Genomic DNA, 14,958 nt, shown 5'->3' with positions numbered 1-14,958 from the left:
TCAGAGGCACACCTGGCCCCCATTTCAGAAAGCTGGTAAGGGCGAAAACTCAGAGTTAGTTGACATAGAGTTCACTGAAACTCTGGGTTTTGGGTTTCACAATACATGACAAAATTTAGTTGGGGGGAGGCCTTTTTTTCTTCAGCCTTTTTTTCTGTTGGCTAAAATGGAGTTCAAATTTGTTTATTAAGCACAAATTTGGAGACTTACATGCATAAGTGCATTTAGTGTTATTTTTAAAGTTGCTGCCTGTAAATCGGGAAGATATGACCGTGAATTTGCAGTGTGTTTAGTGATTGTTGCCGTAATTCTAAGCCAATAAAGTGTGTTCAGTCGGGTGGCGAGGACGGCAAGGTAGTGTTATTTTTAGCAGTTCTCACCGTAATTCTAAGCCGAGGAAGTGTGTCTGTCCGTCGAGTGGAGAGGACAGCGAGGTTGTTGTGTTTTTAGCGTTTCCTACCGTAATTCTAATCCGAAAAAGTGTGCCTGTCAGTTGGGTACAGAGCTCTGGGCTTCTATGACTGTCAATATAGCCATCATCTAACGTTAGCTACTCCGCTGTGCTGTGAAGTAATGTCTGACTATGTGAGACAAGCGTCTAGCAACATTGTTGTGGATGCCGCAGTCTCAGCCTGGCAACCGGGTCTGGGGAGGAGGGGGCATGGGAGACGACTCTCTCCACTATTTTGAATTTGTACTGCAGTAACTATTTTAAACACTAGCTGTCAGTATTACATATTGCACCTTTAATGAGAAGACAGAGTCTTGCATTATTTATCGTAAATGGACACTTGAGCCTGTTGCTAACTACAGTTTTTGGTTCACTCTCAGCACTCATGAGTCTTATCAGCATTGTTTTCAGTAACAGCTGTTGCTACGCTATGCTACCTGCCTAGCACCAAAACACAGACGGACAAAGTTAGCAACTAGCTAGCTGATTAACATTTAGCAGCTATAGAGCCAGATTTTTCGCTCAGTTTGCGGAGACCAAAAACAGATGAAATCAATGCTAATGTTGTTTTAATTAGGTCTATGTGCGCTTGTTTGGCCTGCTTTTGCGATTGCTGCATTCAAACCTGCCCAAACTAACCACACCAAGGGGGAAAATAAACCTAAATGAGGCAGGTGTGAATGCCCCCTAAGACAAAATATTTTGTTATAAATCTTGTGAAAATAATCAGTGTCTAATACAAAAAAACACTACATTCAACACAACAAGTAACCGGAATTATTGAAAATAACTTTAATTTCCTAGGCATTAGCATTTGACATACTTTACATAACATGTACATTAAAACCTCCAACCCACCCAAAATATTGGTATAGTCAAATGCAACACATCACCGCAAAACCAAAAGTTGATGCCTAAATAACCACATGATATAAGGGACATCTAATTGTGGAATACTTGGTATCTAGTGGTCAGTGAATAAAGCTCTTGGTGGGAACCAATCATGTACAACAACCATTGCTTTTTAATTACATTGCAATTAGATTATAAGACATTCATTTTTCTATGATCTGTTCAAAACATTACTCATGCCCAAATGTATAACATCTTTAACCCTTTGTTAAGTTGTCTGAAAGATTTAAAGTGTCTGTATCTACTGCCTGTATCCTGCCCGGTTTAGTCCACAGCACAACATTGTTTTTCTGTTAGCTAAGAACTACACTGGCCAAGCAAATACACACCTATTTCTAGAGAACAGGCCTGTAATATAAATCGTCCACTGAGACTGCTGAAAGCCAAAAACACAGTGAGCTCAAATTGCCCATAACATTGATGTTCTCCATCCATTTCTGAGCTGTGGCTGATTTGTTTATCTCTCTCTGAAAAGATGTTAATAAAGGCATCTATAGGCAGCTGTGGGAAAGTCCCTGTTGTAAGTTATTGAAGAACTCAATTTGAATGTCCCTGAACTGATGTTTTAAAAAACGTCAGATCTCATTCAAATGAAAACAAAAAGTTTCTGGAAAGCTGTGTTGCAGTAGACTGTTCTGTTGTCTGGATTATTTCAGGCTAATGCATGCTTGCTTTTCATCCAGACTTTTGTATTTTCTTTATATCAGCCAGTCAAAAGCTTACAGATGTGCCTCTTCACTAATGTAAAAAAGGAACGACTAATCACTTTTATTCAGCTAATTTAAGTGTTAAACCTACAGTCATAAAATGCTTGTGGGTTAATGTGATTGCTCAACACAGCCTGTATTTGATTTACAGGGTGACGCCCAGCTTAGTCTCTTTCACTTGATTAACAAAAGCAGGTATTGATCATGTTGTAGTTTATGGTTTCAAAATAGGAATTCACAGCTGTTCACTGAAAATGGTGTGTGTAGGAATGTCCGTGCTTTTGAGTGTTATTGTGGCTCACATGAACATATAAGTGGATGCACGTGTGCGATCTCTGTTTTTAATTTATGCATCAAATGCATTTTCTACACATACATTTACAGTATATATAGTATTTCCATTTAAGCAACTTTAAACATCTCAGATGCAAATGTGCATTTTACTCCACTACATTTTTCCGACAGCTTTTAGTTACTTTTCAGATTACAATTTTTTCATATCCTTCCTGTCCAGTGAAAAACATGTATCTCCAGATTTGGTGATTTGGAATGTGAATGTTTCTGATAAACTGAAAGATGAAATTTTCCTTTATGGGTTGAGAAAATTATTCTACTTCTTAAGCTAAATAAAGTCTTTAAAAAGCCTCTTGGATCAGCTGGAAAACCCATCGTCACAAAGCTGAAAGCAGGCTGTTTTTATAATGAAAAGTTGACTTTTTAGAGATATGTGGTTCTCACAGGACAGAGACGCTACACACATATGGTGATCTTATAAAACATGACGCATTGCTGTAGATTAACCTACCCAACAGTTTATAAAGCAGTTCAAATTAGCACAACCTTAAACATCTATAGCAGTGAAATGCAGCATACACATTAATGCAGCAGTAATGTTAATCCACAAACATCATATAAATAGGAAAACACTGACAGGGAACATTTTACTGCACAATGAGTACTTTTACTTTCAGTACATTTTTCTGAAAATTCATACTTTTTGTAAAGTAAGGTCGAATGCAAGACTTTTACTTGTATTGGAGTATTTTCACAGTGTGTATTAGTACTTTTACCTTATTAATGGATCTGGTCTTCCACCACTGGCATTACGTATGTGTGAATTTGCTTTGTTTACCATGTCAGACATCTCATGACATTACATCCTGCATACCCTGGAAAGTAAACAAACAAGAAGCCATCCATCCTCCCATCAGAGCATTGTTATTGTTTCAACCAATATTGTGGTGCACTCTGCACACACTGCTTAATTATAGCTTTTAGTGCGTGCACTTTAATACCTGTCTGTCTTTATGACTCTTTTCACTTGGAATGCTCTGTCTATATAAAACAACTCACCCAGCAACATGTATGCACACGAAGAATTAAACAAACACTGGTACACACCCACACAGTCCTCTCAATATATCTTTATACTTGCAGCTGGAGATATCAAAGCATCCCAAGGTTACGTTATTAAAAATATCACAAACGCCAACTCAGCAGGTCACGCCGAGCCTGAATATTCTATATGGGGGGGGGGACTTTCCACTTAGCTGCTAAATCCCACTCAAGCTAAGAATTATGATAGGACAGGAACCAGTAAAGCTCTATAACATGACACGGGGACGTGTAGAGAGCCAAGATAAACCAGCTCGTCTTATCCTCCCTGCTTTCTCCTCACACTCTAGAGCGCCTGGCTGCTCTGAAGACTGCCAGCTGGAAGAAACCTGGATGAGAGAAAGAAAGAAAAACTTACTAGTTGTCTTTTTTTAAAACTCAATAGAAAGAATGAGGATAGAGTGAAAGAAAGGGCAGGATGGGACAGATGAGTAACTGAAGGATGAGGAGAGGGGGAAAGGCCAGCAAATCCTAGATGCGTGAGAAGAGGAGGAACGAGCAGGCAGCAGTGAGTCATCTACCATCCCAGGGCAATAATGTGAATGTTATCACTAGTCCTCCACAGACTTGACCCAACTTATTTGAAAAATTCTCATTATGTAACAGCAAGTTTCTTTCCCATTGCTTTGCTTCCCACATCTTCAGTTATTAAATTATCTAGAAAAATAAAAAGCATTTTCCTTTACTGACTGAATGTTCTAAATTGGTTGTAGGCCTTTAATTAAAACCACAAATGATTTACCAAAATCACATAGCAAAGCACTATTTAAAAAGAATAGTTTTACATTAGAGAAATACACCTGAAATACACACTACGCTCTTTTTTTGCAAGAGTTTTATGAGAAGATTAATGCCACTCTCATGTAAATATGAAGCTATTATGCCAGGAGACGGTTAGCTTAGCTTAGAATAAAGACTGGAAACGGGGAAACAGCTAGCCTGCCTCTGTCTGAATGTGACAGAATTAAAGTGTAAAAACAGCATGTTGCTGGACTATTTCTTGCCATTCTTGTCATTTCCTTTAGTCGTCTTCACTGCTACAGTAGCTAGCTCGTCATCTTACACACACACACACACACACACACACACGCACACGCACGCACACACACACACACACACACACACACACACACACACACACACGTCAGGGTTGGGGCATCTGTGTGGTACAACTTCTGTTCTCGTAACTTTAACTGTCCTGTTTTTGTGCTTGTCTGTCTGGTACACAATGCACTTTTATGCTATATAAGGCCTAAACTATAGGCTTAAGCTAAACCACCTGTGCATCGGAGACTGTACTTTGTACGGGGAGTGCAAATGTGCCTCGCCTGGAGTACTTGTAACCACTTCCTCAACACAGCTCTTTTGCAATGAGCACAACTTTAACTGTCAATATTTCTACATAAGCTAAGCTAACCTTCTCCCGGCTGTAGCTTCATATTTACTGTACAGACATGAGAGTGGTATCAATCTTCTCATCCAACTCTCAGCAAGAAAGCAAATAAGGGCTTTTTCCAAAATGTAAAACTATTAATTAAACATCAAACAGAAAAAAAACAGGACTAAGCTTATTGCGTTATAATTAGCTTCAGAGTTTTTGGAAACACGCCCTGATTAGATGGGTAAAGCAGTGAGTTGGAATTCATCATGGTGCAATCTGAGTGACTAGAATCTAATTATAATTTAAAAAGTAATTTAAAATGCTGGATGTGATTTATAGGCATCATAACCTTAATTACACCATCATGTATTCTTTGCATGACTGAACTGTATCTTTCACCACGCTGTATGCAAAGCATTGACAGAGAAATAATAAAACTAATACAATTTGTTTTTAGGTAATTTTGTTTTCATGCTCACAAACAAAAAAACACACCTCTACACTGCCAGACTTTCATCATGCCCATACACTTAAAAATGATTCCTAATCAGATGATTTCTTACTACCTTACGAGGGTCGGGATAACCCCCCTTGTGTGAGTTACAGATCATGAAAATTGTAAGCGAGCATCTTGGCAGCAGTACATACACTGAGGAAAAGTAATCCTTGCATGGGAAAGGGATGGTTTCGTTGCTGAGAACTGGCCAGAGAAAACCCTGCCTGGGCCCAAAGGAGCAGCTGGGGGAAATAGTGAGTCACAAACAGCAGAAACACAAACTCTCTCCCGCAGCAGTCCTGACCCTTTGGTTAGACTGTTTTTTATTAACAGTGGCGTCTAGACAGAGTTCAGCACAAAAAGGGTTATGAGTTGACCCAGCCTGCTATCGACACAGCCTGAGGAGAGAGGACGTAAATGATGGCGTTTCCTCGGCTTCTGAGGGCACGACCGGCAGAGATCCTCCAGGAGAAAAAAAAAACTCTTCTCAGCCACACACACAGGGGAAGACCCCCCTGAACCTTCTGGTTCACCAAACATATCAAAGTGTCAGTTCCAGTCGCGCCGGAAATTAATGAAAAGAAGCGCAAAAGGTGAAGGCTGGAGAGAGTGTAAAGAAAAGGAGAACAAAAGGATGCAATGATGGATGTAGCCAACTATCATGAGACACAGTAGAACAACAAAGAGCTTTATTAAAAAAAGTATCTGCACAGCAACTAAGCATATTCACAGAGGCCGTAAAGGAAATTAAGTGAAACATTTAACAATAACAAAGAAATTCCCTGGAAGAATACTATTTGGAAGCACACTGCTACTACTAGGGGGGACTGCTTCTCATGTACTGTTAAAGGTGCTGACACACCAAGGAGACCGTTGGCCATGGGTCCAAGTCGGGTCGACGGTGAGCGTCCGTTGCCCTAGTTTTTGCAGTGTGCCGCGTACCGAGAAGCTGGTAGCGAGAAGCCAGGAAGAAGACATCCTCACAATGACCAACATAATATTTGAGCACAGTCACACAACGAGTCGATTATAAACAGTTAGCGTGTACTCAAGTACTGTACATAAAAACAAGGTATTTATACTTTACTTGATTATTTCCATTTTATGTCACTTTTTTAGATTTTTTTTTAGATTTCTTTATTTAAAAGGGACAACGCACATTAATCAACATGAGTACAAGGTCCAACATGTAAATGTGCCAGATTTAGCCATACAGGCTAATTTTCATCTGCAGTCCACTTTATACTTCTACCTCACTTCACTTAAGAAGAGAATATTGTAGTTTTTACCCTATTGCAATTATTTGACAGCTGTTAGTTTCTGGTTAGTTACATATTGTACAAAACATATGATGATAAAAACATTTTTTTTTATAGATTAAACTACAGTTACAGTAAACCTCGACCAACTACAAAAGTAAAATACTGCTCACTTATCAGTAACAGTTACTGTAGCCTACTGTAACAGTCACAGGGCAGGGACATGTATCTGCACTTTTCCTTTTGATACTTTATGTGCATTTTGCTGATAATACTTCTGTACTTCTTTCTTCCCGAGAGTTAGACGAGAAGATTGATTCCACTCTCATGTCTGTATGATAAATATGAAGATACTGCCAGCAGCCGGTTAGCTTAGCTTAGCATAATGACTGGAAACAGGGGGAAACAGCTAGCCAGCCTATGGTAAGATAACAGATTAGTGCTATGCTAAGTTAGTCAGCTGCTGGCTGTAGCTTTGTATCTACCACACATGAGTGGCTATCAATCTCATCCAACAAAATGTCAAACTTTTCCCTGTGTAGCTTTTCTTTTAGTAACATTTTATATGTTACAGTGCGCCACAGTTTACTGGAGACAAACATATATACAATATACAAAAAACAATAGCTGAAATAGTCTGCCTGAAAATCTGTCTAGTTTCTACTGGACATAGACAAAAGAAAGAAGAATAAATGAATCAATAAATGAGTTTATACATCTGCTGGTATTATCAGTAGAGCACACTCTCCCTCTCTCTGTGTCCTTCTTCTTGTCTGTATGTCTGTTGCTAAACATTAGAGACAAATGGTTATTTCTCTTGTCGGATGCCCTCCAACACAAACATTTATTCAATCTTTACATTAATTGTTGTTTCCTCTGACTGGATTGCTCCCTTTAAAGCTAAGATGCGATAGAAAATGTAATTATCAGTAAAAAAGGGTTGTTTTACCACATACACATCCACAACAACAACACACACACACACACACACACACACACACACACACACACACAAAATGAAAAATACATGTATGATGGATGAAGTAGAAAAACATATTTCTGGAGATTATGACCTACATTCACTAAAAACATATGTGGAACAGGAAATCAAAGTTGTATTCTAAATGCAAATGAATCAATAATTTCCACATTGTTATTTAACGCTTTGCCTGATTCATTTTACCAAACCTTTATTTTTACAGCTCTGGCTGAGGACCAGTTGTAATCAGCACACAGTTGATTTTAGAGAAGAAAAAAAAACATCATTATACCAGAAATCATGCACAGCTTTCTGTGACAATGAGAGAACCACACCCTCAAACTGTAAATCAGCAGAGCAGATGAGATCTTTTGACTAAAAACACCTTATTTCAGGATCTGGGCTCTGGTGGCTTTTCATCGATCATACTAAATCAAATGATTAGACTTCCTGGAACGGTGAGCTTCTGCATAATAACAGTACTAATGTTCTCTTTTCTGGCACACAGTGCACTTGTTTCTAAACGCAAATGCATAAAGGAATGGATTCAGGCAGCTATTCACAAATGCCAGTGCTGCAACAACGCCCCCGCTGTCCGTGTAAAACTTCAACAGGCCTTCGTTTTTGAGAGAAACAGCAGCCACGCCAAGCACATTTGTGATATGATATGGCATCCATAGGACAAAAAAGGACACAATGATACTTGTAATCAGCCGGGTGGTCTGTGCGTGGTTGAAGAAAGCTGCCTGGTTCACTTTTCTGTGAAGACCGATGTATGAAAATGCCACGACAAAACAGCAAAGAAATCCAATCAGGGTCTCTGTCAGCAGCACGGCCTCCTGCTGGGCCGGGGAAGAGTAGTGAAACTCGCAGTGTATCCAGTTCTGGTCTGGGGTCAAATGTCCATTCACTAAAGCAGGGATGGACAGGATCATTGCAGCCAGCCAGAGCAGAACCAGCAGCCTCTTTGATCCTACGTGATAGAAGTACCTCTGCAGGTACACCACCTTTAGGTAGCGCTGGACACTCAGCACTGTCACTGTCATTAGGCTACCATAAAGGCTGCAGTATGTCAAATATGCTACGAGCTTACAGGCCACAAGGCCAAGTGTCCAACTGTACAGTAAAGTGTAAATCCACAGGGGCAGGGGGAGCAGGCAGACCAGGTCTGATATGGCCAAATTCAGCATCAAAATCTGGCTCAAACTGGACATGTGCTCCCAGTTTGGTCTGAGGATGATCACAGTGATGTTTCCAGGAACTCCCAGCAGGAAACAGAGGGACAGCACCACTGCAGGGGCCAGACTGCTGGAGTCCCAGGAGGCAGTAGATGGATGTCCAGGAGAGGAGGAGATGTTAGAAGTGACCACAGTGGAGTTGAGTTGTTCCATGCTGCAAACTTGCTGGCAGACAAGCTGAATGTGCACCCAGCGAGTGATGATGGAAACTGTGCCAGTCAGTCGAGTTAGAGGATGTTCCATTGTTATGCATTCAAAGAGGAAATTACAAAGAAACAGTATTGTTGACATGCAAATGAAGTTCCATCATCGCTTCATTATCTGATGTTTTTTTCCAGATTATATTTTCTGCACAGGGAACAGCTTTCACCACAACACCTTCACAGAAGTAAAACAATTGTATGATAAAAACTAACCTGAGGACTACTTTTCATCAGTGGCGCAAAAAGTGGGTATGCGCTATATGCGGCGCAGCACCATGGGGGGTGCCAAAGCATGGTTAAAAATGTATATGTAGCTGCTGTTGTGCGTTTCTAAATCATTTCTGCATTTCCTCAATGTTATTATATAACATTTTAACATGTATATAACAGGCTAGAGTAGGCGCCCTGTCTCATAAGATTCCATCATAGAATGTTGACATAGAAGAGGGAGCGGGGAGCGGGTGGGCGCCGTGAGCGCAGAGCAAGCAGGTACGAATAGTGAGTTGTCTATGGAAAAAGAACAAAGCAAAACTTTGGGGCTAAAAATAGAAGAAAGAGGGAAAAAGAGATGACATGTTAAGGGATGTGACAGCAGTTAAATAAGTGGATGGTGAAAGGCAACAGGTAGGATTTAAATCTTGACGTCTGTGCTTGGAGGCGTGCAATTATTCATGTTAACAGACTAACTAGTGTTTGCTAACACTGGGAATGTAGCAGCCAAATGGGTTTACAGCTAGCTTAGAATATGCAAAACCAAGGTTGCTGAGCTGAAAACTGGAAAATATAAGGTAGCATGTACAATAAATGACAAGAATCTGGAAAACATAACTAATGCAATAACTCTGGTTTACCATGGAATCATGCATAGATTTGCTACCAAACTTGGAGGCTTGCAAATATTTATGTTAACAGACTGGCTAGTGTTTGCTAACTTAATGCAAACCAATGTTGCTGATAGCTACATTTAGATTTTGGTTAAACCCTATGGTACCAATTCCATGCATGACATATCTCAATTTTATTAAGGTCAAATAACAACTGGTAAATATAAGGTAGCATGCACAATAAATGACAAGAAGAAAAACAAATAAATATGAAATATATATATATATATATATATATATATATATATATTTAAAATACAAAATGTGAATGTAATTTCAACAGCAGCACAACCTTACTGCATAATAGTTGTCTTACCTGATGCCATCACTAGGCTGATTTAAGAATTGAATTTAGGCTGCTATATTTAACAGTGAGTTCATTTCATTCAGGTGTGAGGATGGTGGATCAGGAAAGACAGGGGAAGGCAACAGGTAGGTCTAACATTAGGTGGAAGAGTAGGGGGAGCCACTTGATACCAACAGATTCATTTCTTAATATTATTAATATGGAAAAATGAATCTCCAACGGAAAGTTCACCGATGGATATGCCAAATGCGAAGCAATCCATCTGGCGGAGTCAGGTTAGGGGGGGGTAGTTGCGCCCCTGCTTTTCATATAGATACTGCAACAGTGTCAACTCCACATATTCAAATAGGATAACAGTATTATGTCAAAATCAAAGCATTTTTCCCACCTCAGTCATTTTTATGATAAAACAACTAATATGTGTGCACATGCTTTTACCCTAAATGTTTATACTACAATATATTATAGGCTATATATTCTAATAAACCTTCCGTGTTTAAACAAAATAATCTCACCACAAGGTCCATTTTGTGTGTGTGTGTGTGTTCGTTTGCGCGCGCGCGCAGTTAGTGCACGTGTGTGTTGCTGTTTCACCATCTAATCAAGGAGAAAGGAGGAGTTCCTGCTCTGAATTAACTCTTGTTGCACCAAGCAGAGAGACACTTGGAAAAATAAACAGAGGTTAAAATACAGGATCCCCAGATCTGTGTGTGTGTGTGTGTGTGTGTGTGTGTGTGTACACACCTGAAATCTAAACTTACATTTTTTGACCGCAAAAGCACCGGATAAACACGCGCTCAAAGGCAACATTTTGTCGGTATAGCTCTGTAAATAGCTTTACATCTAAATTAATTTCCTACTATTGAAAGCGTCACTGTTCTGCGCGTATTCCCGACGTAATCAAAATATTTGCCGAATCCGAGAAAAAATACCCCAAATTCTCTCCACATGGCTCCACTTTTGACCCAAAATGTAATGTCATGACATGATCAAAACCTTTATTCATGCTTGTCCCCTCCTGTCTGACTCCCCCCTTTCTGGCTGTTGGCTCGTCGCTTTTTTTCTGCATCAGAGTGGGATGTAGATTTATTTGAGGATCTTGCACACACACAGCTTCTCCTCGCGCTCCAGTTTTTTTTTTAAGTAAATAATGGAAGCCAGTCTGCTGGAAGCCGTTTGGATGGAGAGGATTTCTTATTAATGAGAAGGACAACATTTACTGGAAGTTTGTATTAATGTTTGCAGGTAAGACAAAGTTGAAGACATTTCCTATTTCTTTACAATCTTTTTAAAATAAAATCACACCACCATCTTTCCTCTTAATGTTCTTTATAAAAGCTATGCTATGCTTTCTCTCTATCTTTTTTTTTATTGTTTTACCAGTACTGTTTCTTCTTGGGTTTCAGACTAGCTTACTTCTTCTCTAGGATGTATACCTCTTTGAATATGATAATAGAATAATAGCATACTTCTAGACTTTATTAATATCTGAAAATAGTCAGTGTCAATGTGTTACTAAATAAATGTTGCATGTAATAACAATAGCATTGCCTGTATTTTGAACTATGTATCATAATAATTTAATTGCAGACACATTTGATTTAAAGAAGAACATAACAGTTACACTTTACTCCTCAGTTGTTTATTGTTTAGAAATTAAGCTTATGCGCCCTCTGCAGGCCACATAGAATATAAAAGCAACATGCTAGTATGAGCTGTGGGAACAATCACCTGCCTGATCAGCCTGATAAAAGCATAAGGGATGTTAAGAGGTTTGGATCCATGGTACAGTATTTCTCTCTTTCACCTTGGTATTTGAAATTGCCATATCTGTGTCTCTTTTTTCAGTGGGATGGGACTCAATCACTTCCTGTGTCTGCTGCTCTGTGCAGCAGCCCTGACAGTTTCTGGAGTTTTTGGTAAAGATGAGAACAGCGAGGCGAGCAGGTGGGCCAGGCAGAGCCTCCCGGTGCTGCTGGACACACACACAGAGCCTTTAGACACCCCTTTGTTCAGAGGGCAGCAGGAGGATGAGGAGAGAGGAGGGACAAAGACACTCTGTGGAATAGAGTGTCAAAGCAGCCTACCACCTATGGACCAGATTGAGCAAGAGAGGATTCTGGGATATGAGACAATGTATGAGAATGGCACTCGCACACATACAGATATCAGTTTGCAGGCTTTCAACAAGACGTCTGCAGGGACGCCAGCCCACTCACCAGCTCGCACTCGCAGGAAACGGCAGGTTTATGGAGTAGATGGACGCTTTGTGATCTCTGACTTGCATTTCATCACCAACTATCCTTTCTCTACTGCTGTTCGTCTCTCCACCGGCTGCTCTGGAGTCCTGATATCCCAGAAACACGTGCTAACAGCGGCACACTGCATCCATGATGGGAGGGACTACCTAGGGAGTGCCAGAAGGCTTAGAGTTGGGGTGTTGCAGCTCAAGACTAAAAGTAGAAGAGGGGGTAGGAGGAGAGGAGGGCGGCGGAGGGCTGGGAGGAAAGAAGAAGGTGAGGAGCAGGTAATGGAGGAAGGTGAGGAGCAGAATAGTATAGATGAAGATGTAGTGAGAGGGAGAAAGAGAGGCAGAGGCAGGAGACGCAGGGGAAGAAAAGAGGGTGAGGAGGGTGTAGCTGAGTTTGAGAGGGGAGGGAAACAAAGAAGTCTCAGCCGTATACGGCGTAGTGCTGAACCCAGGAAGCAGCCCGTCTTCCGTTGGACACGAGTCAAACAAACCAGAATCCCTCAAGGATGGATCCAAACCAAGAGCTCCACCAACTCAGTGTCCCCTGACTATGATTACGCTCTCCTGGAGCTGAAACGGCCCCTCAAACAAAAGTACATGGAGCTGGGAGTGGCACCCTCTGCCACCCCCTTGGCACGGATCCACTTCTCAGGCTATGACGCCGACAAAAGCCTGCTGGACGGGCGTGGAAATGAGAAGGTGGTTTACCGGTTTTGCTCGGTGGCAAACAAGTCTGACGATTTGATGTACCAGCACTGTGACGCGCAGCCGGGCGCCACGGGAGCAGGTGTTTACGTTCGTCTGAGACAGGAAGTGGGAGAGGAAGGCAGGAAGGGGAAGTGGCAGCGGAGGGTGATCGGGGTGTTTACAGGCCATCAGTGGGTGAAGGTGGAGGGAGGTGAGCAGAGGGACTTTAATGTTGCAGTGAGGATTACTCCACCCAAATATGCCCAGATCTGTCACTGGATCCATGGAGATCCAAGTCTCTGCAAAGAGGTTTGACTGCAAAGCGATGGATCTCGAAAAATATTTGTTGTCAGTTTCAAAGAGACTCAAAGATCCGGGCTCTGTGTATAAAACTTTTTTTTCTTTTTTTTTTAAGTCTTAAGAATGGTTCTAAACTTTGACTTATGACTAGAATTTATTTTAGTAAAAAATAGGACTTAGAAACTTTGTACAAAGAAGTTAACGTTTTAGCAAAGTATGTGTGAGTCCTGAGTGCAGACTGAAGTGTTGTCAATTAAGGACTACAATCATGTCTGCCCAAAATGCACTTCCTAAAGCACTTCAGCTAATAGCGCACCTCCAAAGGTTATGTGTCATTGCTGCATCACAGCGTCATGCTTCATGCACACCTTGTCGTACTTAAGCCTACCCCGTTGTGTCCAACATTATGTATACGCCAAATATATTGCAGCATGCAAGAAGAAAGCTTATAGAAGATTTCCCCAACAGCATAATGACAATGTTAATAAGTGCTGTTTTGGGGTATTTTAAAAATCCTAAATGAGTTTATGAAGAATATAATAACCATTTTAAGACATCTTATGTGTGGAGGCACCATGAAATGTTTGTATGTGAATTAAGTAAACGTTTAATAGTTTATTTTTTTCCCCAAAACAAACAGCACATCATTACCACCATGTCATTACATGTTGTATAAGTGTGGGTATTAGAACAGATGTATCTTTTATTAATGATCATCCTACATTTCCAAAATATGGAAAGTGTGTAGCCACTGCCTCTGCTGGTCACTCCTAACTAATGTAGCAGACATCTGGAGCTGTCTGGAATCATTATTAAACCAAGTATTAACACTTCATATTATTTATACATGGCACTTATTCTTAAGTGTAAGAATAAGAACAAAATTACTGTAATTTTTGACACATTTAAGACCAACATTTCACTCTGAGCAGTGTTATACATACCAGCCCTGGAATTTTGATCGGAGTTTGTCAGGCAAATCTAAATCCAGGAATGCTGCACATGTTCCTGGCTCTGGATCTGTGGCCTGTTCAATCAGCCATTATCAGTTCATTTAGAGGATGTAGGAAATCCTTGTGGATGAGTCACAAAGGGCTAAAAACATGACAAAGTGTTTGAATTTGAGTTTCCTTGTCACCTTTTCTAAAAATCACGTTTGTTTGTCTGTTTCTGAAATACCTAACTTATATAACTCTGAAACTTTAATTATGTAAACAAAGAAAAGACAAAACCCTATTTTAAATCCTATGTTGCACAATGTAGACATTTTGCTTTGTTTAATTTTGTATAGAAACATACATAAGTGAAACCTGTTGGTCCTCATTTCACTTCATGTTAAAGGAATACTGGGTCCACACAACATATATATTATTTTCTGATGTTTATAATATCTTGTATTGTAATTTTGTCTTATTTGTTAACTGAAATTGTCATGCCACAAACATATTTTCTAAGAATTCATGCTGATAACAAATAAAAAAGCAGAACAGTAAGTGATAAGCCGTGAG

General features: G+C 40.2%; 2 protein-coding genes across 2 annotated transcripts; one reads left to right on the top strand and one right to left on the bottom strand.

Moving 5' to 3' along the window:
• Window positions 1-7,607: 7,607 nt before the first annotated feature.
• On the bottom strand, window positions 7,608-9,130 carry LOC116066506 (leukotriene B4 receptor 2-like). The gene has a single exon (XM_031322619.2). The coding sequence runs from the start codon at window positions 9,107-9,109 to the stop codon at window positions 8,063-8,065; it is 1,047 nt and encodes a 348-aa protein (XP_031178479.1). The 5' UTR covers window positions 9,110-9,130; the 3' UTR covers window positions 7,608-8,062.
• A 2,082-nt stretch (window positions 9,131-11,212) lies between these two features.
• LOC116066058 (serine protease 23-like) lies at window positions 11,213-14,957 on the top strand. The gene is made up of 2 exons (XM_035995169.1): window positions 11,213-11,457; window positions 12,061-14,957. The coding sequence occupies exon 2, from the start codon at window positions 12,065-12,067 to the stop codon at window positions 13,463-13,465; it is 1,401 nt and encodes a 466-aa protein (XP_035851062.1). The 5' UTR covers window positions 11,213-11,457; window positions 12,061-12,064; the 3' UTR covers window positions 13,466-14,957.
• The last annotated feature ends 1 nt before the right edge of the window (window position 14,958 follows it).

This window comes from Sander lucioperca, chromosome 19, assembly GCF_008315115.2.
Source record: "Sander lucioperca isolate FBNREF2018 chromosome 19, SLUC_FBN_1.2, whole genome shotgun sequence".
Taxonomy (NCBI): domain Eukaryota; kingdom Metazoa; phylum Chordata; class Actinopteri; order Perciformes; family Percidae; genus Sander; species Sander lucioperca.
This window is presented reverse-complemented; position numbering and strand designations above follow the sequence as displayed.